This window comes from Paracoccidioides lutzii, assembly GCF_000150705.2.
Source record: "Paracoccidioides lutzii Pb01 unplaced genomic scaffold supercont2.16, whole genome shotgun sequence".
NCBI classification, from domain to species: Eukaryota; Fungi; Ascomycota; class Eurotiomycetes; order Onygenales; family Ajellomycetaceae; genus Paracoccidioides; species Paracoccidioides lutzii.
Window position 1 is genome coordinate 620,495 of NW_015440962.1, and position 23,504 is coordinate 643,998.

The following is a 23,504-nucleotide window of genomic DNA, read 5'->3' on the forward strand; positions in this document are numbered from 1 at the left end:
TCATTTCATCATAACTATCATTCTTTTCTTTTTTTCTTTTTCTTGTTATTTTTCTTTGCTTGAAGTTGAGTGGCCTTACGTAAACCTATACGCTAGGCTGCATTGGGGCTAGCTCCCCCTCGGAGTTGTTTTGCGATGAACATTTGAAGACGACGACGAAGACGACGAAGAGAAGAAAGAAGAGAAGAAGATGATGATGATGAGAAGATGAGAAGAAAATATTAGCAGCAGCCAGGTCAGGATACCCGTGTTCTGCGTCCTCCGTTCTGTGCTGCTCTCTGCCTGTTTTATCATTAGCGAAATCAGCAGACTGTCAGCTTGACGCCTCTCCCATTAGCTATCCTAACACACCCTGCCCTGACCTCACCCAGGCCCTTTCCATATACCCCCCTCCAACACTGCTAACATCCTCGACACATCTGCTCCGTAGGGAATTAAAAACTCCTTTTTGGGTACCTTCGTGACTGCATCTCCAGATGGCTCCCCACCGTCGAAGCCGCATTGCCAGCCGGAGAAGGAGGGAGGATGATGGCGACGAAGAGGGCTCCATCGACGGGGACTTGGAGGATGATTCTCTGAGTGAGGGAACCATTTCAGCTCACGAGGATGACGCCGATGAGGAAGGGAGTGATATGAGTGAAGACGACACAACCGGGCCGGTGGAAAGGTTGTCAACGAATGGACAGGTACTGACTACGAATGGCGACGATCGTGGTGAGCGTGGACAGGGTGAACAGCGTGGTGAACGTGGTCAGCGTCAACGCAGGGACGAATCGATTTCTCCAGCCAAGCCGGTCTTTGGCGCTACGGTTTCTGATACTGAGGCTATGATGGATGGGTTGAAGTTGTCCGAAGGAGCCGAAGGCGTCCAAGAAATCCATTTTGATGACATGAAGATCGAGTTGGTCGCCACCCCAAAATCCGCCAACAACAGGGGATACAGGAGGGAAACATTTGCGGAACGGAAGCGGCGCGAGCACGATGAATACATTAAGGAGCGTGATTCGAATCCTGCCTTTGTGCCTACTCGTGGTAGATTCTTCCTCCACGACAAGCGGAGTACGAATTCCCCATCAAATGGCTATCCGCCGCCGCCGTCCTACAACAACAACAACTACTACAATAATAATAATACCAAACCCAAGACACACGCCCAATCCCCCCTCCTGTGCCTAACCATACCGCGTTCCACACTCCGCCTAGGCCCGTCCCCACAGCTCCTCGATCATCTCCGCCAAACCGCTCCTTTTCCAGCAGCGTACTCGTGGGAAATGTTCCCGTCATCGTTTTTCTTCCTGGAATGAAAGATCCCATCCCCTACTCCGCTGTTCCGAAGAAACAACACACTCGCCTCCCACAGCATCGACCTCCACTCCGTCGCGATAAGCCTGTTAGGATATCCGTCCCAGGGCAACCACCCCGATACATTTTCCCGTCCACGGAGCGGTCATTTATCTTTATTCCGAGAGCACTGAGGCCAAATCAGCAATTCCGTCAACGAGGGCGGGGAGGTTTCTACGGTGGTGGTGGTAGGAGAACGAGTGTTTACGGAGGAAGCGTCTATACGCCTAGCGTGGCTATGAGCCGCAGATCGTCATTCGGAAGAGGAACCGACGCCATCACTTCCCCTGTCGGTTCGGCGATATCTCGTGTTGGCGGAATGCCTGGTGAAGGTAGGAAGCCGGTAGTGCGACTACCCCCTTCAATCAGACCTCCACTTGGATCAGGATTTGCTCCGCAACCCCCCGCAATGGTCCCACAGATGACAGCACCTCCCCTCCCTTCACAATACCCAATGCCTCCACCTCCGGAGTTCCGTGAAAACCGTCTACCACAGAACATCCCCATGCATCAGCCTCGACCACAGAAAACAGTCTCAGTAGCCGACATTGAATCCCCCGTCAGTTTCCAATATAACCCGCCCCAGCAACAGCAGGAACAGCCATTCCGTCAACAAGTTCCCCACCCCGTCAATGGTGGGTTCATACCTGATAACAACGCGTATGCCCCCCACGGGCGCCGTGCTTCCCACGCCTCCCAGCCCTCCGCAACGCCCTTATCTCAAATCCCCGAGCGTGCCATCCACGCCCAACCATTCCAACCATATCCCTACCAACCGCAAACATACTACACGGAAGCAGGCTATCAACCCGCGCCTATATTCTACACCACCTCAAACCCGGAATATCCAACATATGCCACAACCGTGCGGCCAGGACCCCCACCAGCAACATATGCCGCCCAGCCACAGCAGATGCCCTTTTCCGTGGGCCCTCCCCTCCCTCATCATCCGCCGCCGACCCACCAACAACCCGCCCCAGATCAAGAACAAGCGCCATCCGGTACTTTTGCACATGAGCAAAACGGTACGGTGTATTACTACGACACATCGCAGTTTGCAAACTCCGCATACCCGCCACAGCAGAATCAAGTATACTCTGCACCGCCGCCCCAACAGGGGGTCCCGCCCGGGGGTGTAGTGGGCATGGGAGGGATGATGACGCCGCCTGGGACGACATATTATTATCCTCAGCCGCAGAATGGGACAGTTTATTATACGTAACAGCACCTCCGCTTCTTGTCCGCTCGACTCGTGGGAATTTTATACGTTTTTTTTTATTTATATTTTCTTTAACATTTCTTTTTTTGTCAATTCCCCTCAACCTCTACTCAGCTTCTCTGTTTGATCATCCTCCCTTTCCCTTTTAAACACAAATATCTTCAGTGCTGTTTCATTTTCTTCCCCTCATCTGATTCTTCCACGGCGAAATCCGTACTCCATTCATAGTTTTGTTGTCTAGATTACGTTCATGCATTTTAGCGGTTTGGTTTTTTTTTTTTTTTTTTTTTTTTTTTCATTTTTTTTTTTATTTATCCTCTTTTTTTCTTCTTTTTTTTTATGTTTCTCCTCACTTAACATTCGGGTCAACCTTTTATATCCTTTTATCACTATTTTTCACCCTTTCCCAATGCATGTTTTTCTTTTCTTTTCTTTTCTTTTCTTTTCTCTTTTTCTATCTTTCTTCCTTTCCTTTCCTTTCCTTTTCTTTTCCTATTTCTTCACGATTATATATGCGAATTCTATATGCTTTTCATTTTGATGGTAGTTTAAGTCTTCAGCAGTGTGCTTTCTTAATCCTTCTGGTCCATGAGCCTTCAAGCATATTCAAAACTGTCTTCAATTTAATGCCATGTTCGCTCTCCCCTTCTCCTCCTCATCCTTACTCTTCTCCTGCTGATCGCTCATTTAATGTTAGTTCCTTGCAAGCAACAACTTTCCCTGCTCTCCCCCAAACCCCTCTTTCACTCAAACCAAATATATCAAATGATTTCCAAACTCAATAAATTCAATTCTTCTTCCATTTAAAAAGAAGAAGGATAAAAAAAAGGTCGCACACTATTTTCCGTCCACCCCCGTATTGCTTACTTTAACCGTCTCCTTTTTGCCGTTGCCGTAGTCTATTCGCAAAAACACTAATCATGCTGTTCACCAACCATCCTCATCCATACTAGCGGCTAAGAACTGCTATATGCATCTTTTTAAAACCTTACCTTATATTCGTTCAACGTTCAACGTTCAATCCCCGTCCCGTTCCAGCTTCCCCGTCGCTGGCTTTTGATGTCTTCCATTTATCCGATGCGTTTGATAAAACCGTGCATTCTTGTATGGCCTTTTTCAAAACGCTGCAATGTTTTCGGTCCCTATCTTGTCGCTATCTCAGGTTCCAAAGTTTCTTCGACTTTTACTTTTCTGTATAAGCAGCGCAGAAAAAGCAGCCAAAAAAATTCTTTGGTTCTGTGAATATTATTTTTCTTCTTTGTTTCTTGCAACTTTTGCTGAATCTTATCAGTTCTTTTTTTATATGTTATCTTGATATCACAGTGATTACTATTATTATTATTATTATTATTATACTAGCATGCTCTAAATAAAGGCTACAGTATTCTTTTGTTTTCCGTTTTTCCATATCAATGTATTCTTTCCGTTGAACTTTTATTTCTATGCGCTCCCACCCTGTTGTCCATTAATACCCGCGGTTTGCTTCCAAGGTTCTTTCTATTATGCTTCGGCTCATCTTCGTCGTCTATTGGTGGCTTGTGCCCTTTATGATTCTTTTTGGTGGGTCGATATTCCTTAATGCTCCTAATTGAACGAATGAAACAAGGTTCTCACCCGTCAAGGAGGGTTGAAACTTTTGCCTATATTTCCTTCCAGCCGATTGCAAAGAAGCTCCTCCTATTACCGATTTGTATGTAACTGAATTTCTGCTCCAGGAGTGGACCATCATGGAATGGATCTCAGTTCAGAGAAGGTCGCTTGTAAAAATTCACGATCAACCACTTTGGGCTACTCTGTAAGCGCCTTTCGTTATTATGTGTCCTCCAAATGCTGCAGTGCGCGGCAGAGGATAGCATGATAGCCTCTCTCGAAACTTTCATTATTTGATTTCATATTCCTTTAATGAGTCCAATGTAACTTCTCTTACTCACGCTTTCATTCATAAGTGTCCGCCTATTCATCACGGAGAGTAACTCCCTTGCAGCCCGTCCTCAAGCTACGATTCTTATTGTGGGGATTCCAATCGTTTGCTGTTTGGTCTTCTAGGCTTGATATTCAAGGCTTGGTATTCATTATTCCCAAGCTACACACTACAGATGCATGCCATTTATCTCCATGGCATCATTCTGACCTGATTTCGTGAGCCCAATGTGCCAGAAGAGGTTGGATTTCTGCATAACCAAGTTATTCCATCTATACATCAAACTTGCAGACAGAGAACACCTTCATGCTTGGCGTAATTTGCTGCTGGGCGGTTACTAAAAGGCATCTTGAAGATCTATTGGGCAGAGCCATCTGAAGTAACCGAAGATGCAACGTCAAGGGTTTATCATTCAGGCTCTTGAGAGACGGCCCAGAAGCGAGAGTTGTCCTCTACATGCGCGGAACAGTTGGGAGATTAGGCTCCGGCTAGCGACCGGACAGCTATCGTGCTCTTTACTCTGGGAACCCCAACAAACAAAGTCCACATTGACACTTTCGATTACCGTGGATACGGACTGAACAATGGTGTTCCATCAGAAGAAGGCTTCTTCTTGGTGCCATAGCGATGACCAAGTGGGCGACCAAAATTGTTGGAAATCAACCTGACAGCCTTGTTATATTCGGTCATTCGCTGGGTACAGCGATTGCCATCAGATGTCCTTTGCACGCCACTATACACTGCATTCACCATCAGCCTCCTTTGCAGGTCTCGTTCTAGAGGCCTCCTTTTCAGACATTGTCTCACTCACGGTAACATATCGCGTTGGAGGGGTTGTCCCTGTCCTATCACCATAGCACGGATACAGCCGCTTCTTGCTCTCTTTCAAAAATAAAATAAAATAAAATAAAATAAAATAAAATAAAATAAAATAAAAAGAAAGAAAGAAAAGAAAAAAGAAAATTCTTATCCAGCACGTGGATGAGTAAGGACATAATATCTGAGTATGTGCGATATACCTTTATACATGCGGGAGATGACACCGACATCCCCAGCGCACATATGGACGTTCCAACATGGCATGTTGTCAATGAGACATCTTTGTCCAGGATCACGTACGATGACTTGGAACAAGAGAGCCAGGCGCAGAATGGTGAATTGGGGAATTGGGGAATTCTGGATGGTTCATGGAGAGGCAGACAAGAAATGGCGTTATTCGGCAGGAGGTTGTTCAGCACGGTTTGCATGACAAAATCATATCATATCAGACCATACCAGTGGTTGGAATGGCTGAGTTGCGGACATTGTTCTAGGAGCCCACCCCCGCTGTTCTCCCATGCTGAGCTGAATGGATGCCCGGGACCTTGAATGGGACTTGAGATGGTTAGGATACAACTAGGTATCGACATTTATTAGCCATGTAAACAGCACGTCCCCAGTTCTCCTCTTGGTGGAGCTAGGAACGGGTCGGCCCGGCGCTAAACTCTGGCGAAGGCTTGGCAAACCTTGTTATCACTCTGCTCGGCGCTGCATTTACTGTTTATCCGGGACCGCCTCGTTCAACGGACTAAAATTCGAACTTCACCCAAACAACCCCCCGCTCTTCTTGTTGGATTGGTGTCTCCATTTGGCTAAATAGCAATGAAAAAGGTTTGTGGCGAAGCTGGAATTTACTGGCTTAAGCAGAATGTTGTGGATGTGACTCACCGGACCCCCCTTTGGTTTGAAAGATTACCACCACAAAAACGAAGAGCTGAGTTCTCAAAGGTCAATCAGGCATAGCGCCCCTTCAAGAGGCATCATCTTTGATTCCACTGGCACAGCGGAAACTGTTGAAGTTTTATGAGTTCAGCATAGATCCATTGGAAGCATGTTTCTATTTCTAGGCAATGTCTGATCTCTGGGCTCGGCACACCATCCGCATTGTTCATATACCCGTCTTTCAAGTCGGCATCCACCCCAACGTCTAAGAATGTCTGAAATATTGGGATTTCCAAACCAACCCCTCTTTCTCATTCGCTTCGCCATTCAATCGGATATGATTTCAAACTTTCCGGTAGCTACGGGATCACTCAGTGCAAACTGAATGCCTTCGCAAATGACCTCGTCCCATCTCTTGCCCGCAGGGAGTTGATCGTGGCTAAACCTCCTGAATCCATGCGGAAGCCCCCCGAAGACGTTTATTTTCGTCGGGACTCTGATCATGCGTTAGCTACTGATTTGTCCCTTCAACTGAAATCCGGCATAAAAGAGAAAGGGGGATCCAATTTATCACCTACCCATTCTCAGCCAAGAACTTCCCGTAGAAAAGTCCCTCGTCCCTCAGCGGATCATAGCCCGCAATCCCAAAGGTGCTGGGAGGCATTCCTTTCACCTCCTCCGCCGTCGCCAGCCCAGGACTCAACCGTCTATCCCCCACCTTCGCATCCTCCACACCCAATAAACCAGAGAAAAAATTCATCCTAGTGAGCGGTAGTATGGGCGCATCCGCACCTTGCACATAGCTCGACACACTTGGTTCCCTAAGTTTCTTAACCTGCAGCTCGTGAAAATCCGAATACACCAAGCAGGGTATCATCAGCACCTGGCCCCGAAGCTTGGGTCTGCTGGCTAGCCGCTTGTCTGCGCCGGAGTTTTGAGCGAGGACTAGGGATCCCGTTAGCCATGCTCCTGCCGATATCCCGCCCACGACGACCTTGTCCGCTTCTCCACCGATTTCGTTGAGGTGCTCGTGGATCCAGTGGAATGCGTCTTCTGAGTCGTTCCAGGCGGTGGGGTACTTGTGTTTGGGGGTATGACGGTAATTGACATTCACGACTACAAGGGGAAGGCCGGATTCTGCAAGGGATACGATGGTGCGAGAGCAGCTCGCATCCTCTGAATCCGGAGTGCCCCAGAGAAAGCCTCCCCCGTGGAGATGGATGTAGACCGGTAATGGCTGAGAGGCTGGGATGGAGGAGGGACGGAAACTCCTTGCTTCGATCGACGAGCCGTCGCGAGTTAGGATTGTGTGGTTTCGGATGGCTACTTTAGGTTTTAAACCTGTATTGGAAAGAAGTTATAGATTTATCAGCACATTGAAATGTTCGATAGGGAACAATGAGCCCGCCATGTCAATTTTCCACTTCAGTGTTTTTACTGACCTTCCTCAACCATGGCTTTAGCTGCCACTTCATCCCGCCCCTTGTTTATGGCATGCTTTAATTGAGCTGTAGATAGACCTTCAGGTTCCGCTGGGAGTGTAGCCGCCAGTGCAATCCATTCCTTGCTTGGCCCCGTGTACTGAGAGAAGTCCATCGTCACGCAAAATATAAACGAAGTCAAAGCAATAGCGGATGGGTTTGCCTTTTTTTTCTTTTCTTTTCTTTTCTTTTTTTTTCTTTTTTTTTTTTTTTTTTGGGGGGGGGGGGTGAGTTCGACAAGGTAATAATTCGCTTCCGCCTCACTTTTTATCAGTTTACCGCGATTAACGACAGCTCTCCTAAGATCATCTTGCAAATAAATGTGTTTTTAACAATTACCCCGCTGCTGAACACGTAGTTTCGTGGAGACCACTGCAGCGCTGTTTCATGCTCCGACGTCGGCTATGACTCTGCCGAAGAGTTAGTTACCGAAATGCCCCGCCAGAATCTTAATGCCGAGCGATCTACAGCTATGATTTCTGTCTGCCGATTCCAACAAGCTCCAATGTCTACCAAAATATGAGGATAGTATACCTTTCTTGTGATTATTCCCAAGTAAAGAATCCAGCAGCGCTTACCTAGGGACCTGGAATCTGCTGATGTCATCCCATCCCCTTCCTTTACGCCCCGGTACCTCTCCCATTTACCCAAAACCCATCACCCCCCAACCATGAGCGACAAAACAATACGCTCAGAACCCCCCTCGCGCTCTCTAGCCGGCCAGGCGGCCATCGTCACCGGCGCTGGATGCCTAGGAGACGGCATTGGCAACGGACGCGCCATATCCATCCTCCTCGCCTCCGACGGCTGCAAGGTCCTATGCCTCGACCGCAATCTAGACTGGGCATGTAAAACGGTGCAAATGATCGCCTCAAAGCCCAATCGGGGCCATGCAATCGCATTCCAAGGCGACGTAACGTCCGCCGCTGACTGCGAGGCTGCAGTGAAGCTTGCAGTCGACACGTTCGGGCGGCTGGACATTTTGGTGAATAATGTTGGCATTGGCGGGGCGGCGGGGACGGCCGTTGAGGTTGATATGCTGGAGTGGGCGAGAGGGTTGGAGGTCAATGTATCGAGCATGGTGCTGATGAGTAAGTATGCTATTCCTGCCATGAGGAGGAATGGGGGGAGGGGTAGCATCGTGAATATGGGCAGTGTAGCGGGGTTGAAGGGGGGCACGCCGCATCTGCTGTATCCGACTGCTAAGGGTGCTGTGGTTAATATGACGAGGGCGATGGCGGCGCATCATGCTGCGGAGGGGATTAGGGTTAATTGTGTCTGTCCTGGGGTATGTTGGCAACCATCCCTCCCTCCCTTACACGCCCTTACGGATGTCGAGGAAATTTGATATGGGAACTTGTTAGCTGACTTGATGTTCCTTTCTTAATACCTTTTCTTTTTTAGATGATGTACACCCCCATGATGTATGGTGGGGGAATATCCGAGGAGGCGCGGGAGGCTAGACGGAAAAGGAGTCTGCTCGGGGTTGAAGGGAACGGCTGGGATGCTGCTGGTGCGGTGGTTTTTCTTGCTGGGCCTCACGCTAGATGGATAACGGGTGTTGTGCTTCCCGTCGATGCAGGGACGACTGCTGCGGTCGGGGTCGGGATGCCGAAAAGTGCTAGCGTCAATGGTTAATGTTCGATTTCTACAGCGGGCTCATGAGGTCTTTTGACTCTTCCTCTGAAGAGGTTTCGGTTTCGGGTTGGAAGAGTGAGAGGGGGCGTTAAGAGGTTTATTTGATGCCCGGGTTTGATTTCTCACATCGGCTCAGGGAAGAAAAGCTGCTATAAAATCCGTGGATGATGTCCCTGAAATAATATCCGTGGTCTCGGCTGGACGCACTGCATTGCCATTGCTTTAACTGGGGGCCTTTCTACGCCATTGATAAATAACCCCACGGTTGAATTTGTCGTTGTGATCGGAATAAACTGCGAAAATACTTGAATTTTTATCCGTGCAGTTTTGCACAGTAGCGTCGGAGGTCAAGAAAGATATACTTGATATTTCAAGCAACTCATAAGGATGAAGATCATGCTATCTGGACGGAGTGCATATGCAAAAAGTATACGCTCTTGGGAACCGATTCAAAAGCTGCATTCTGCTGCTCCTTGATTTATGGATGTCCTCCGGTATCATGACACTGCTTCATTCTTCACAGACGAGGAGCTATCTGCTCCATGTCTTCATCTTAGGTAGTGTATATTCATTATATGAACTATATGCACAGCACGATATGGTTACCTTGGTAGTTATAAGCAGTCTCATATATGGCGCACAAGATCGACTATCCTGAGGTGTCCTGTGCTACCCTCTCTCTCCCGTACGTAAAAGATTCCCAGTCTATCTTGCAGTCATGGCTGTATCAGGCGTGCAGCATTAATCCCCAGTAAAACGAACGGTAAGGGGTCGACTCTACATAAATTCGTCGTAGGAGAAGATGGTTGTTGCCCTCTTTATTCGTATAGGGATTTGACTGCTCACCTAGTTGATCTGGCCCAGCTGATGTACTGCTTGAGCTTCTTGGTGACCTGCTTGCTCAGCAAGCTGCCGAGTCTTCTTTGTTCAACAAACTTGCTGAGCACCTAGTCTGTGGATAGCAGCTTCAGCTTTTACTTGCTCTCACTGTTTTCCAGCAGCTAGTTCAGCATTCCAGTGAGCAGCTTTTACTGGTCTCTTATCTAAGAATGTCATGTTAAAGCTTAGCAGGTCTCGGCTTTTTCTATTTGAGACGTATCTAAATTACTATTACTCACAAGGTTTAACAGGTCTTCCTCTATAGTCCTTTTTCTCTATGATGAAAGCTTAATATAAAGCCTTAGTTTTGTCTTTTTTTTAAAAAAAAAAACTATTTGGTTTCTTATTAAAGTGAAAGTAATTGTTTCAATCCATTGAAAATAACTATTACTCCATATAACGATGTGATGACCTCGATCATCTATCCGCCTCTTGCAACCAAGCAAGCAATGGAGTGAGTCTGTGCAGGCCAAATCGACAGCTGAACAGCCTCAGGCCTGCTTTCAGCCTCGACGGTTGCTTTCTCTGCGTTGGGAATCCTAGTTGCTCGCTAAAGGGGACCGCATTATGAAATACACAACACCCGGATCACCTACAAGGCATTTTCTACGAAGACATATCAACCCTCCATGGCGGGCCACTGGGGTTGAGTGCAATGTTTGTGAGTGGAACTGCTCTTCTAAGCCATGCAGAGGAGGCCCATGGAACTGTTGTGCGGGGTCGCGCTCGGGAGAAACTGGCGTTAGAATATCAACGGAGCCTAGAGAACTAGCTTTGTACAGTATATCTATCTATATATATATATATATATATATATATATATATACATATTAAAGGAGTTGCGGTTCTCACAGATCATGGCCATCCTCACTCTTGCTCAAATGCATGCTCTATCAAAACACAAACAAAAAGCAAGTCCCGCTACAATACGCTATCAACATATATACACTGAAACTGCATTAGTTTACAATGTCTGGGTTGTTTCCCGCATGTTGAAGCGTTTCAATCATGTTCCGGGATAGATTGGAACTTTCTTTCCTCCACCGTCTGCCGCCTGGAAAGACAAGCCGTCGAAACCGGTTGACACAAGAGATCAAGGACTGATAGCTCAGTGTGAAATAGTCTCAGCCACTCTAAGAAAGTCACTCTCATCACTTATCACTCCTTGCTTTACAGCTGCCAGCTCTTCAGTATTTATATAATTTCATTTCTCAAAACGCTCGACAGTGCTTCCCTTCCCTGGGCTTTCATAGTGAATGCATATCCAGAACAGGACCCAGAAGAATGATTCCAGATCATGCATGAAACAATGCTTTTCACCATACAAGACACCAATGGCCATGAACATTCTTGGGCCAGTCTTGCCCTGCGCGCCAGAGGAATCATCCTGTTGTGTCTTGATTGCTAGATCAAGGTCAATCAGAAAGGCAGACCATGAAGGATTGTCCTTGTCCTCATTCACCATCAGGTTCCAGGGGAAATGTCGCACTGGATGAGGCCAGTCTCATCATGGAGTGACATGTATCCTTCAATACAGCCGGCCAGCCCAGTGAGCAAAACAGCCTTTGAGCTACTCTGGTATATTGGTTTCCTGTAGTCCTGGATAGCAATGCAGCGGTGCACTCAATTTCATTGAGTTGAGCCACCAGCAGGTTTGGATGGAGAACTTAACTGGGTACATTTGCTTGGGGGAGGAGGAAGCACTGTGTCCATGTAATCAGTGAATTGCTTCTGGTTGACAGTGTTGCCTTAGCTCTTTTTTCTCCTTTGAGAGCTACTATGCTGCATCATCGCCCTAAAGCCACCCTTCTCATCTTTCAAAGCTGGAATACTGAGACTCTTTTGGATGGCCAAAACATTGTCATCCTTGCCATTGAGGTGAACAGTCTTGTGATGATAATACCTCATGACATTCTTCACCCTCATCACCATTGCTTCTCACAACAACTCCCCTTTCTCAGTGCGCTCTGGGTCCTGCCAGGAGTCCTTGACTACCAGTATCTATGACTTTTCTGTCTCACAGTGCGCCTTCCAGCAGCTTGTGGCTTGCCCAGTGACACAGTGTGCTCATCTGACAATCCTGTCAATGATCAGCCGTTCCTTCACACTGTCCTTCTTTATCTCAATATACCATTCAGTCCCAGATGTGATCTCAATATACCATTCAGTCCCAGATGTGATGATGATGGGATCAAAACCAAGTTGCTCCCAACTCATCAAGAGGAATCTGAGAACAACAGACGCAAATTGAAGGCCATTCTGATTGATGTTGAACTTCTGATGCAATCCCACCCAGGCAGTCAAAGTTCCACAGTCGCAGGAATGGCCTGCAGAGTGTGAACCTGAGCACAAAATGATGAGTGTTCTGCATGGCAAGAACCTCCCTGGTGTATCTGCCAAGGTCAAACCATGCACTGGATTTCCTATCATATTCTGGGTTGTTCCTCAGCTCCCCTGGCACCAGGATCTGTGTCCAGCAGCATCTGGAGTCCTCAGGGGCCGTCAGATCATCAACAAAGCTGATATCAAGCTTTCTCTCTGTGACAGACCCCTGCAGTGGCTGGCTTGGCTGTGCAAGAGGTCTGCAGTCAATCTTCCAGGATGGCTCTTGTGCTTAAGCTAATTGAACAAGCTTAGCAATGAGGTTGGCAAGCCACTTCAGAACATCATTTTCCGCTGCAAGTCCAGGCCAGCCCTGCCAGCTTTCCTCTTCATCGTAAAGTGGGTTGTCTGCCCTCTTACACCTTTCCAACACCGTTTGTGAAACCGTCTTGAGTTGTGGTATGTCTCCAAAGAACGCTGCCTGCCTTGGTCTGACCTGCAGGCACACACCAGCACAAATGAAATGCAGCCTTTTGCTATTGGACCGCGGAAAGAAATGTGACAATGACAGTCAGTCTTGATGACTCAAAGAGTGATGCAACCCACATCACTCAGACCCAGCAAGCACTCTGGCCCCTGGACACTAGCCCACTGGCCATCTCAATACGCTTGATCAGCTGCCGCCTTCTCTGTCTCTGCATGCAATCCTACCAATGAAAGAGGCTTCAAGACAGAGTCTTGAAGAGCAGACCTTTCAAAGAGTTAAAAAAAAATGATGAAAATGAAAATGAAAACAGAAGAATTAATCAATCGGCAAGTAAAAATTTCTGCTGTTTGGAATCGCTGATCATGCGGCACAGTGAAAGGCACATGTACAGAAAAACATGAGTGCCGACAGCCCAGCAGCCTCAGCCCCAGAGTTAAGGGAAGTAGCATCGCGAGGGGCAACGTGAAGGGCTCAGAAGCCAATGAAGTTGTATCAGATGGCGGTTCAAATGTATGACGAATAGTCAGAACGTAGCAGGCATAAGATAGTAGTATTCGTAATGACTAGATAATCTATATGATCACTATAATAATGACTATCAACTGAAGAAGATCAAGAGGAAAACAGCGAGAAGAGAATGAAATATATATACGTGTGTTCGGGCGTACGCGAGCTTAGTCATAAGCGAGGCATACGGCCGTAGCAGTGATCTGAGGCATACGAGCGATACGATGCTCGTGACAAAATGACTCGGTGGGCGCAGGATTAAGTCAGATAAGGCTGGATAAAGACAGCACCATTCCTGCAAGGGGAAAAAGAAGAAGGGGGCAGTGTACGCGAGCGCGAGAGGCAGGGTGATGAAAAGAGAAAGTCAAACAAAGAGGAGGAGAGAGTATGTGTGATCGTTGCGAGGGCGTGAGATGGGTTTTTATAGATCGAGCGGCGTCTGTTGAAGCAGTGTGAGAAGGCGCAAAAAACGGCGAAGGGCCGCAATCCCCCGAAGCGGCAACGGGCCTAGCGCATGATGCGGACCAATGACAACAGCGCTCTGAGGGCTGGGCGCCTCGCTAATTTTTATATTTTTAATATTTTATTTAATTTAAATATAAAAATTATATAAAGTAATAAATTAAAATTACTGAAAATTTTATAAATATATAATTTATATTAAAATTTAAATTTATTAAGAAAATAAAAATATAATAATTAATAATAATATTTATTAAAATTAATATAAAATATTTAAACATTAAAAAAAATATTAATTTTTAATAAAATGTTTTTTTATTACTATTATTTATAAATTACAGTTTTAAAATTAAAACACTCATATTCAATAAATTTGATAATCTGCTTGGTTGTGTGATTCACTCCAGTTTAAGAATTATGTTAACCCATTATGCATCTTATGTGATTCATATCTGCCTGCTTGTTTCATGTAACTATGTATAACTAAATTGCCAAGCGTACCGAGGCTGCACCCATGACAGGTAACTAACATATGGCGTATCATCATGTGAGGCAGATCGGGTTGATTCCCGGGCGGTGAGAGAAAGAGGCCATGATGTATCACCCCGAAGGTTATGGAACTCCACCACGGAACACGGCCTGGGCTAACTAAACTAGTTAACTTGGTGCTTGGCTGGCATTGCCTAAGGATGATATCATTCGAGGTCATCTCCTTGCCGCCTGCGTTTCGAAGGCTCCATATATACACATGTCCGCGTACCATACCGTAAAAAGACTAGGGCCCCGGTTGACGTTTTGGGGGCGGCGAATGTGAACAGCACTGAATAATATGAGAGTGCGCTGCGAGTATTACCAATACCGGACACCAAGGTCCGGCCGAGTCCGCTTTCGCCCCGCCAAGAGCCGCCAGACAAAGCTGGGTGCTAATTAGGTACTAGCGGGTAATATGTATATGTAATAACTAGGCAACTTCTCCTCATTATTATTCACCCCAGACCGACCTTCAACCTCAACCTCATTCAACCTCATCACTCCCCTCCTGTCACATCAGCATCACCCTTCACTTTCCACCCTTTTGCTCCACTCATCTATCTTGTCGTTCCCAGTTCTCGTTGTTTCTCTTCATTTGGTGAACATCCCAAGTTTGTTTGGTAAGCCTTCCTACCGTGGCCTTCGAGTTCTATATAAGCTAGCCTTTCCCAGCTTATTCTCCATCCCCAATACCAACTCGAAGACAACTTCAGCTTTTCCCCCCCCAAAATTCCATCAATATACATATGCAATCATCATGGCTGCTCCGGCATTAGCTCCCCAGGCCGCTCCTGTAGGACCAGATACCCTTATCTCCATCAAGATCCTCTACGAGGGATGCACCAGACGCTTCAAGTTGCCCCTGAGAGAGCTTGGTGCCTTCACCTTTCCGCTAAAGGTAAAATCTAATTCTAATTTGTTTTGTTCCTTTGTTTTACATTACACCAAGAGGGGCTGCTGTTATTGTATGCATGGGGATTTCGAGCTTCTTGAGAAAGCTCGCTCTGTATTGGCAGTCTGTTGAACCACTTTTTTTTTGGCTCACACTGATTGATGTGGAAATTCCCCCCAGGTTCGCCAACTCCTCACCATCCCCGATAATGCCGATGTCTCCCTCGAACGCTATTCGGATAGCGCTGCTTCATACATCGTCCTCAATAGCGAGAATCCCTCGGTCTACAAACAGCTGTATCGTGCTGCCAAGGCGAAGTTGAAACTTCGAATCAAGGTTACTCTGCTCCCCGGACATGATAACCTGTGGCCATCCTCGCCTGTCCCGGAGAACACAGATAGCCGGCAAGAACAGTCCCAGCAGCGATGTAGCTACCTCGACACCGTCCTTCGTGCTCCCGTGAGCGACTTCACCAACCAGGCGGATTTCCCTCAACCTGTGGCGCCTGCTCCCCCAACACTGAATGCTTCTATGTTTCCCAGTGTTCCGGAGCGTAACCCCATCGAAGGAACCAATAACAACACAAACGAAGAAATTTTACCTACTCGGGCTGAACACCAGCAGGAGATGCAGCATGTTCGATCTAATCCTGCGTCATCCGCGGGATTCATGTCGAGTGCCAGTCTAAATCTCCCGCACATCCCATCAGTTCAACTCTCAACAATGTACATCGACTGCAACCACTGCAACAACTCTGTCACTGATGTTTACCTTCATTGCAGTATCTGTGATGATGGAGATTATGACCTATGTCAGCAGTGTATAAATGCCGGTGTTTCATGCCCTGGTGAAGGCCACTGGCTTATCAAACGTACCATCAATGGTGGAAGAATCACAAATAGCATCACTGAAACTATTCCCTCTAGGAAGAGCTCTGATCAAGAACTTCAAGAGAAACCCACCTCTGAGGAACAGATTCCAAGGGACGAGGAAGAGACAAAGTTCATAGAGCGTACTTGCAATGCCTGCTTCAGAGGTACGTTAAGAGGCACTGTTCGAACATCAAAGTTCGTTCACAAACTTTACTAACGATTATACGTCACCATAGACTTCAATGAGAAGGAACTTGTTACCTGCCAGGATTGTCCAGACTATGACCTGTGCTTCACCTGTCTACTTGAGGATAGGCACGGCCACCATCCTGGACATTCTTTCTCGCTAATCGTGGACGGCGAGTTCCAGTCCAAGAGCCTTGTTATGTCGACTTGTCAGCCTGGTCGTGGTCGTTATCACGCTGCAATCTGTGACGGATGCAACAAGGTTAGCTTTTTAAACCCCTTAAACCCGCCTCTCTCAATAACGATTGACAATTGCTAATGCCATGCAGTCAATCAAGGGCGTCCGTCATAAATGTCTCAATTGTCCAGATTGGGACTATTGCTCGTACTGTGTCCAGAGCGCCTCGGAGTTCCATCCTGGCCACCGCTTTGCTCCACTTTATAGCCCAATACCGGAGCCACACGGTTACCAGCAGACTCATTATGGAATTATTTGTGATGGCCCGCTTTGCTCTGTGCCGGCGAAGCTCTCCTATATCAGAGGAGTTCGCTACAAGTGTGCTGTGTGCCATGATATTGATTTCTGCGCTTCCTGTGAAGCCCATCCTGACAACACCCATAACCGCACGCATCCGCTGATCAAGTTCAAAACTCCTGTTCGCAACGCAACGATCACTACCTTCACTGACAACACATGTCGTGGAGAAGCTGTGACTACTCTTGGCGATCGCCCAGTCACTAAGTCGACCTCAATGGAGACTGTTGGACCCGTTAATTCAAACGCTGCTACACTGGTTCAAACCGAGAAATCTGAACCTAAGACCGTTAGTGAGGCGGATTCCACTGCTGTGCAACCAAGTGAGCTGGAAAAAACTAGAACAATTGGGACTGAGTCAAGCATTCCGTTTTCCAGCCTTCACGCCGTTTACATTCGGGACACCATTCCTGATGGCTCGACAGTTCGCCCCAGCGAGACCATTACTCAAACTTGGACCCTTTACAACCCAGGACCCGCCATTTGGCCGAAGGGATGCAGTGTCCGCTTCGTCGGTGGTGACAGCATGTTCAACATTGACACGAACCATCCGTCCAGTCTTAGCAAGTTGCTCTCCGCCATGGAAACCCAGGAGCTCACAGCCCCTGTTCCTCCGGCAGGCAGTGCTGACTTCACTATCACCCTGAAGAGTCCCCAGCGTGAGGGTAGAGCGATTTCATACTGGCGTCTCAAGACAGCTGACGGGATAGCCTTTGGCCACAAGCTCTGGTGTGACATCGACGTGCGAGCTTCCACCGAAGATTCTCCCACACAGGAAAGTAGTGATAGCAAACAGCCTTCTGTCGAAACCGAAGCACCAAGCGTGGCATCACACACCACCCAAGCTACTTATGCCGAGCCTCCTGTGGACAAATCCAAGCTGGGGAGTGCGATGATCTTCCCCAAGCTCGAAACAGAGTCACCAGCCATGAGCAGCACGTATAAATCTGCCTCAACGACCTTGGAGCCACCCTCCAATGGGCCTTCTGAAGCCCAAGACATTACAGATATTGCAGATGATGTTGAGAACCTTACTCTTGACGAGTCCTCACCCGATGACGATTTCCTGACCGATGAGGAATACGATGTACTTGATGCCAGCGATCAGGAATTTCCTTCCCAACCAGCTCAGATGAGTGGGATGAAATGAAAGTAGTTGAACCTACTTTTCGTGTTGATGGCTACTATCCATCCATTTTTTTTTTTTTTTTTTTAATTTTAATTTTTTATATTTTTTTTCCTGCTCTCGGTTTTTGGTATGTTTCCCCCATTCCCTTGAAGCTGTTTTGCGATATGAAAAAGCAAATGTAAGCCAGCTGAGGTTTTTAATGATGTCTTCATTTTTTTTCTTTTCTTTTTTTTTTTTATATCTATGTGTTGCCTTTTTTCCATTTCATTTGCTTTTCGGATATTTGATAACGGGTAATGTGCCTCAAGCCGACAAGAATGATGGTTGGGGAAGATGGATGAAATTATGTATTTGGGCAGATTGAGGTGATGATTCTTTTGCCGATGGCCTTGACCAGCAGGGAAAATATTTTGAGGATTTCTCTCCATTGTCTGACGCTCTGGGGGCTGAAAAGTGCTGGCATCCCCCATCATGTGGACTCGTACTACTATCTCCACTCTGCTGGTCCAATCAATGGCGGACCTGAAAATTTGGGCCTGTGGGACAGTGCTTATGGTGGTATGGTGGTATGGTGGACGATGCAAGGCGAACCACGAAATTTTTGTAACTTTTTTTTTTTTTTTTTTTCCATGTTTGCCTTTTTAATTTTTCCATTTTTCCATTTTTCCCCTTGTGGCTATCATCTCCTACTCAATCACTTATCCTTCTGTTTTTGTTTCTGTTGGTTAACCTAACCTAAGTTAACTAAGTAGCAATGAAATTTTGTTTTCAAGAGTTTTTCCTTCAGCTTTTCTTTACTTCAAGCTCCTGACTGAGGTACTGGTTTCTCATTCAACTTTCTGCTCTCTGCTGAACATGAGATATACTATTTCTGTAAATGGTAATGCAATTTGAAAACTAATCGCTTGTCCATTCTAGTTCTATTCGTCGTGCCGTATGATGGATGTACACAAGGCGCTTCAAATGCCGACGGAAGATCCTGTCTTGGTGCCGAGGCTTGGCGTCAGCTATCCGCAGCTGACTAAGCGGATCTTGTGGAAAAGTTTTATTTCTTCCAACAACAACAACAACGTTGGAACCCGGGGAGACTTCAGGCAAACATGTAATCCGATCGAAAAGACGCAGCCAGTAAATGCACCGCTAGCTTCTCTTTTACTGCAATCATCAATCTTCCATCGCTTATCCCTCCTATCTCCCATGCAATATGCTAGCCACCTCAATCCGCGGCCTCCGAGCCACTCCCTCCATGCGCCCAGCGGGATCTCTCCACCTGCGAACTCCTCCGCCAATAACCACCCCACCACACCCAAAAATACAAAACAACCGCCTCCTCTTTCCCGCCCTTCTTCACAGCAATGGCATGCCTATAGCCCACTTCTCCAGCACGCCCAACCCCCTCAGACCCCCGCCAACAACCACGTCCGCCTCCGCAGCCTCAACCATCACATATCCCGTAGTCATAACGTCCCCCCTTAATCCCCCAACAACAACCCTACCAGCTCCCATCTCCCTCCCATCCAAGGACCCTACAACAGCCAAACTAATATACTACTACACCCTCGGCAAAGCATACCTCACCTTCTACAAAACGGGCCTCAAAAACGTCTACCACAACTACCGCGCCTCGCTACCCCTGCGACGGCGTCTGGGCCTGAACCCCCTCCTCCCCACCTCCCCGCCGCCCCCCGCCTACGCAGTGAAACACGTCAACAACGCCCCCATTCTAAAACAGTACGCGGGCAAAGTCTCCCGCAGCGAGTTTCAGCTCATTCGTCGCGCGGCATATGATGTGCGGCGCATCCTTCCGTTCTCGGTTATCCTGCTGCTGTGCGGGGAGATGACGCCGTTTGTCGTGTTGGCGTTGGGGAATATGGTGACGCCGTTCACCTGTCGGGTGCCTAGGCAGGTGGAGAAGGAGAGGGTGAGGGCGTGTCAGGGGAAGGAGGCGGCTGTGATGGCGGCAGAGGTTGATAGTGTTGGTTATGGCAGTAGCAAGAAGGCAAACGCCCTGGCTAATCTGGATGTATTGCTTAATGCGACCTCGATTCCGCATACGGTTGATATAAATGAGCTGATTAACCGTGCGTCGACGACTGGGGTGTTGAGGGCCTGTGCGGTCTTCAGGCTTAGTCGCGGGCATGAGTTGCCTGCTGTTTCGTTCCTGCCGGGGTTTTTGAAGGCGGAGATTGTGAACCAGATATACCGCCCTAGGCTGAGGAGATGGATGAGCTATCTTGAGGTCGACGATTGGTTGATTACACAGAATGGTGGGGTTGAGGGGATGAGTCCTGATGAGGTTAAGATTGCAGTGGAGGAGAGGGGGGGGGTGGATGTTTCGGTTGGGTTGGTGGGGGAAGAGGCGGAGAGAGTTGAGAGGAGGTGGTTGGAGAATTGGGTCGAGGGGAGAGGTGGGGATAAGATGGTCGAGAGGTAAAATGTGGAGTTGAAGGGGTGAGGGTGGCGGTGGATGGATGGGCGGTTTTTGGTATGCGGTTGGAAGGGATCTGACTGTATATATTAGAGGATATCCGGGCTTCTTCGTTGACTTGTAGCTTTTTCACTTCTTCTTTTCTTTTTTGTTCGGATATGTATAACTAGATAATACACACCGCCATTTAATCTACTCAATTTTCACAAGTGCAATGTATTTCATGTTTCTATATATCCTTGCCTAAGTTGTGATGTCTCTCCGGAGATTTTTGTAGGCTGATTCCTTACTTCCTTTGAAGGTTTGGTAGAAATTTGCTGTGCTCCATCTTGTTTAAATACCATTCATCAACGGTATCTAGTACATACGACCATAGGGAGTGGAAAACAGGGCTTCCCGTCCGCTCAGCCGTACTTAAGCCACTCGCCGGCCGGTTAGTAGTTGGGTGGGTGATCACCAGCGAATCCCGGCTGTCGTATGTTTTTTTCCAGTCCATCCTTGGAGGAATCATATGTTGAAACGTAATCCACCACTAAATGACCTGTGATTTTCATCAAAATGAGCTTCAACCCCCCATTTGCAACACTCCACCATGGCCAATGAGGATTCAATTCAGCTTGCAATTGCAGATTTGAAGTCACAAAAAATTAAAAATTACACTGCAGCTGCTAGGAAATATATAATCAACATGACAACATTGTGCTAACACTTTATTGAAATCTAACTATCACAAAATAAAACTGTCTTATATCATAAGAAGAAGATCTCAAATTCATAGAAAGAGCAGCTACTTTTTTATATAAAGAAGCTGGCAGCTTACAGCTTTGCTTCTACATTTCAAATCATTCAAAATTTCATTATAGAAATCACAGATGAGTCAGTTGAAATCAACTAAATGAGTCACTTTACAAATCAATATTCAAAATATATCAAATCTCTACATATCTGTAATATAGACTATTAATGCAAGGTTGCAGATATTTTTTCCTACTTTCAACACTATTTTAAACTGATATTTTAACTATTTTATTATATTGTACTCATTATAGATCTTTGCTAACAAACTGACTATTTAAATATATAATTAACTGAGAAGATCAAAAAATATAACATTGAATTTGAAGAAATTTATAATTTTAATGAAAAAGACTTTCTAATTAAAATTAATCAAGCTATCAAGTATATTATATCAATTTATTTGCTTAAAATAAAGCAAATTACAGTAATTCAAGATAGTAGCTGTGAATTTATTTCTCTACTAGTTATGATTTGCACTAATAAAATAGTACTGCCCTTATCTCTTATATATAAAAGTAAATCTCACAATATGATGAATATTTGATTTAAGAATTTTGATAAAAATGATATAGCTTATTTTATAATCAGTAGCAACAGCTGAAACAATAATGAGTATGAGCTTATCTGACTAAAACAGATATTTAATTCTTATATAAAGTAAAAAGCTGGCTAAGAAAAATATCTTCTTATTCAAGATAAATATCCATATTATATAAATATGAGATTTGTTAGGCTCAGCGCCGGGGCTAGGTTTATCTCCATCACGTGACCACGCCCCACACGTAACTGTGGGATGGTTGAACTGTTGGGCGTGTGTTGCCCGGGCGGCCGCCCCGCCGCACGTGATATAGCGTATATTAGATAGCTAGCTAGGCCTCCCAATATGAGAGATAAAAAACCATCCCACATGAACCTTCTATTCGGAGGAGCTAGCTAGGTTATTGCTATATTACATACAAGCGATCACGTGTGGGCGGGGCGGTCGTTAGGGCAACGCCACCCAGGCGGGCGCCGCTACAGTTTATAATCTGAGCAGACTCTGACACTTCTTTTCCTCATCAACCTTAGAATTTTGTTACATAGCAGTTAGCAATGCAGAGAGTTTCCTTCTTATGCAGCTCACATTCACTCCCTAACATAATTCTAAGGTTTCCTCTTCTACTTTTTTCACTCAGGTTTCAATGAAAAACTTAAATGCTTCAGTTGAATTAAAATCTGCTAGTTGAGAGCTTGATAACATGTCAGATCAACTGTTGAAGACAACAGCTCAATCTGATATCAGATGACCACTGCAGGCTTCCAATCTTTTAAAAGAGGTCAAAAGGACTGGTGATACATTCTAATAATACTGACTGATCAATTACATATCTCAATTGAGAAATTCAAAGAGGCAATTCACTCAGACAGTAATTATATTTATAATGAATTAGCAGTAATCTTTGATGATATTTTTAACAATAAAAAATCATTAAGAGATACAATCACACATCTGAGAATGAAATAAAATAATGTTACTAATCAGACTGCTGTCAAGCAAAGTCAGATTGATGAGCTAATTATTGAATGTAATGAACTTAGTCATACTCTGATTCACATGATAGTCAGCAATCAAACAGCAAGTTGAGATGTTATTTTCTCTAAGACTGCCAGAAGATCTGTCAAGATTGATGATCTGAAACACCTCACTGACAACAAAAAGTCAAAATTTGAACACTGATTCTTTCAAATAAAGAACAAGTTCTGAGAGAACACTGATCATTATTCTACTAAACACATGAGAATTGCACATATTGAAAATTAGACTGATGAGGACACAACACATCACATTATACTCTGTATGAAAGAGAATCAATCTGAGTGATATCAAACTGTAGAATAGATATTTGAGTATCTCAAGTTAATATATAAAAATACTAACAAGCTGTAAAATGTTAAAAATAATTATCACAAGTTGATTATGTGTAATAAAAATAATTATTATGAATTCATCACAAAATTCTTATATCTGGTAAGTGAGATTCAGATTATCAAGAGAGACTATAAGACAGATTTCAATGACAAGTTGTTTTTTGATCTTCAGAGAATGATAGCAGTAGTCAATGCAATCACAAATATATATACTAAGTTTCAGAAGATCTGTACTCAGGCAGCTCATATTTTTCAGACAATCAATGT

General features: G+C 45.8%; 9 protein-coding genes and 1 non-coding gene across 10 annotated transcripts; 7 read left to right on the forward strand and 3 right to left on the reverse strand.

Moving 5' to 3' along the window:
• Positions 1–476: 476 nt before the first annotated feature.
• Positions 477–2,563, forward strand: PAAG_06028 (hypothetical protein; the record flags this gene model as incomplete). The annotated part of the gene is made up of 2 exons (XM_002792194.2): positions 477–1,059; positions 1,146–2,563. 2 exons carry the CDS (start codon positions 477–479, stop codon positions 2,561–2,563), a joined length of 2,001 nt encoding a protein of 666 aa, XP_002792240.2.
• A 2,479-nt stretch (positions 2,564–5,042) lies between these two features.
• PAAG_06030 (hypothetical protein) lies at positions 5,043–5,336 on the reverse strand (the record flags this gene model as incomplete). The annotated part of the gene is made up of 2 exons (XM_002792196.1): positions 5,043–5,214; positions 5,293–5,336. 2 exons carry the CDS (start codon positions 5,334–5,336, stop codon positions 5,043–5,045), a joined length of 216 nt encoding a protein of 71 aa, XP_002792242.1.
• A 126-nt stretch (positions 5,337–5,462) lies between these two features.
• Positions 5,463–5,824, forward strand: PAAG_12140 (hypothetical protein; the record flags this gene model as incomplete). Its single annotated transcript, XM_015847668.1, has 2 exons — positions 5,463–5,720; positions 5,795–5,824. 2 exons carry the CDS (start codon positions 5,463–5,465, stop codon positions 5,822–5,824), a joined length of 288 nt encoding a protein of 95 aa, XP_015702743.1.
• A 685-nt stretch (positions 5,825–6,509) lies between these two features.
• Positions 6,510–7,778, reverse strand: PAAG_06031 (esterase; the record flags this gene model as incomplete). The annotated part of the gene is made up of 3 exons (XM_015845767.1): positions 6,510–6,678; positions 6,761–7,523; positions 7,625–7,778. The coding sequence occupies 3 exons, from the start codon at positions 7,776–7,778 to the stop codon at positions 6,510–6,512; spliced, it is 1,086 nt and encodes a 361-aa protein (XP_015699993.1).
• Positions 7,779–8,333: 555 nt separating this feature from the next.
• On the forward strand, positions 8,334–9,301 carry PAAG_06032 (2,5-dichloro-2,5-cyclohexadiene-1,4-diol dehydrogenase; the record flags this gene model as incomplete). The annotated part of the gene is made up of 2 exons (XM_002792198.2): positions 8,334–8,951; positions 9,068–9,301. 2 exons carry the CDS (start codon positions 8,334–8,336, stop codon positions 9,299–9,301), a joined length of 852 nt encoding a protein of 283 aa, XP_002792244.1.
• A 2,083-nt stretch (positions 9,302–11,384) lies between these two features.
• Positions 11,385–12,112, reverse strand: PAAG_06033 (hypothetical protein; the record flags this gene model as incomplete). Its single annotated transcript, XM_002792199.2, has 2 exons — positions 11,385–11,668; positions 11,959–12,112. The coding sequence occupies 2 exons, from the start codon at positions 12,110–12,112 to the stop codon at positions 11,385–11,387; spliced, it is 438 nt and encodes a 145-aa protein (XP_002792245.2).
• Positions 12,113–15,246: 3,134 nt separating this feature from the next.
• On the forward strand, positions 15,247–18,124 carry PAAG_06034 (ZZ type zinc finger domain-containing protein; the record flags this gene model as incomplete). Its single annotated transcript, XM_002792200.1, has 4 exons — positions 15,247–15,387; positions 15,562–16,417; positions 16,490–16,701; positions 16,769–18,124. The coding sequence occupies 4 exons, from the start codon at positions 15,247–15,249 to the stop codon at positions 18,122–18,124; spliced, it is 2,565 nt and encodes an 854-aa protein (XP_002792246.1).
• Positions 18,125–18,486: 362 nt separating this feature from the next.
• PAAG_12141 (hypothetical protein) lies at positions 18,487–19,128 on the forward strand (the record flags this gene model as incomplete). Its single annotated transcript, XM_015847669.1, has 2 exons — positions 18,487–18,661; positions 19,022–19,128. 2 exons carry the CDS (start codon positions 18,487–18,489, stop codon positions 19,126–19,128), a joined length of 282 nt encoding a protein of 93 aa, XP_015702744.1.
• A 179-nt stretch (positions 19,129–19,307) lies between these two features.
• PAAG_06035 (hypothetical protein) lies at positions 19,308–20,537 on the forward strand (the record flags this gene model as incomplete). The annotated part of the gene is made up of 1 exon (XM_002792201.2): positions 19,308–20,537. The coding sequence occupies one exon, from the start codon at positions 19,308–19,310 to the stop codon at positions 20,535–20,537; it is 1,230 nt and encodes a 409-aa protein (XP_002792247.1).
• A 360-nt stretch (positions 20,538–20,897) lies between these two features.
• PAAG_12142 lies at positions 20,898–21,013 on the forward strand. Its single transcript, XR_001551853.1, has one exon. It is a non-coding gene; the product is annotated as a 5S ribosomal RNA (ribosomal RNA).
• The last annotated feature ends 2,491 nt before the right edge of the window (positions 21,014–23,504 follow it).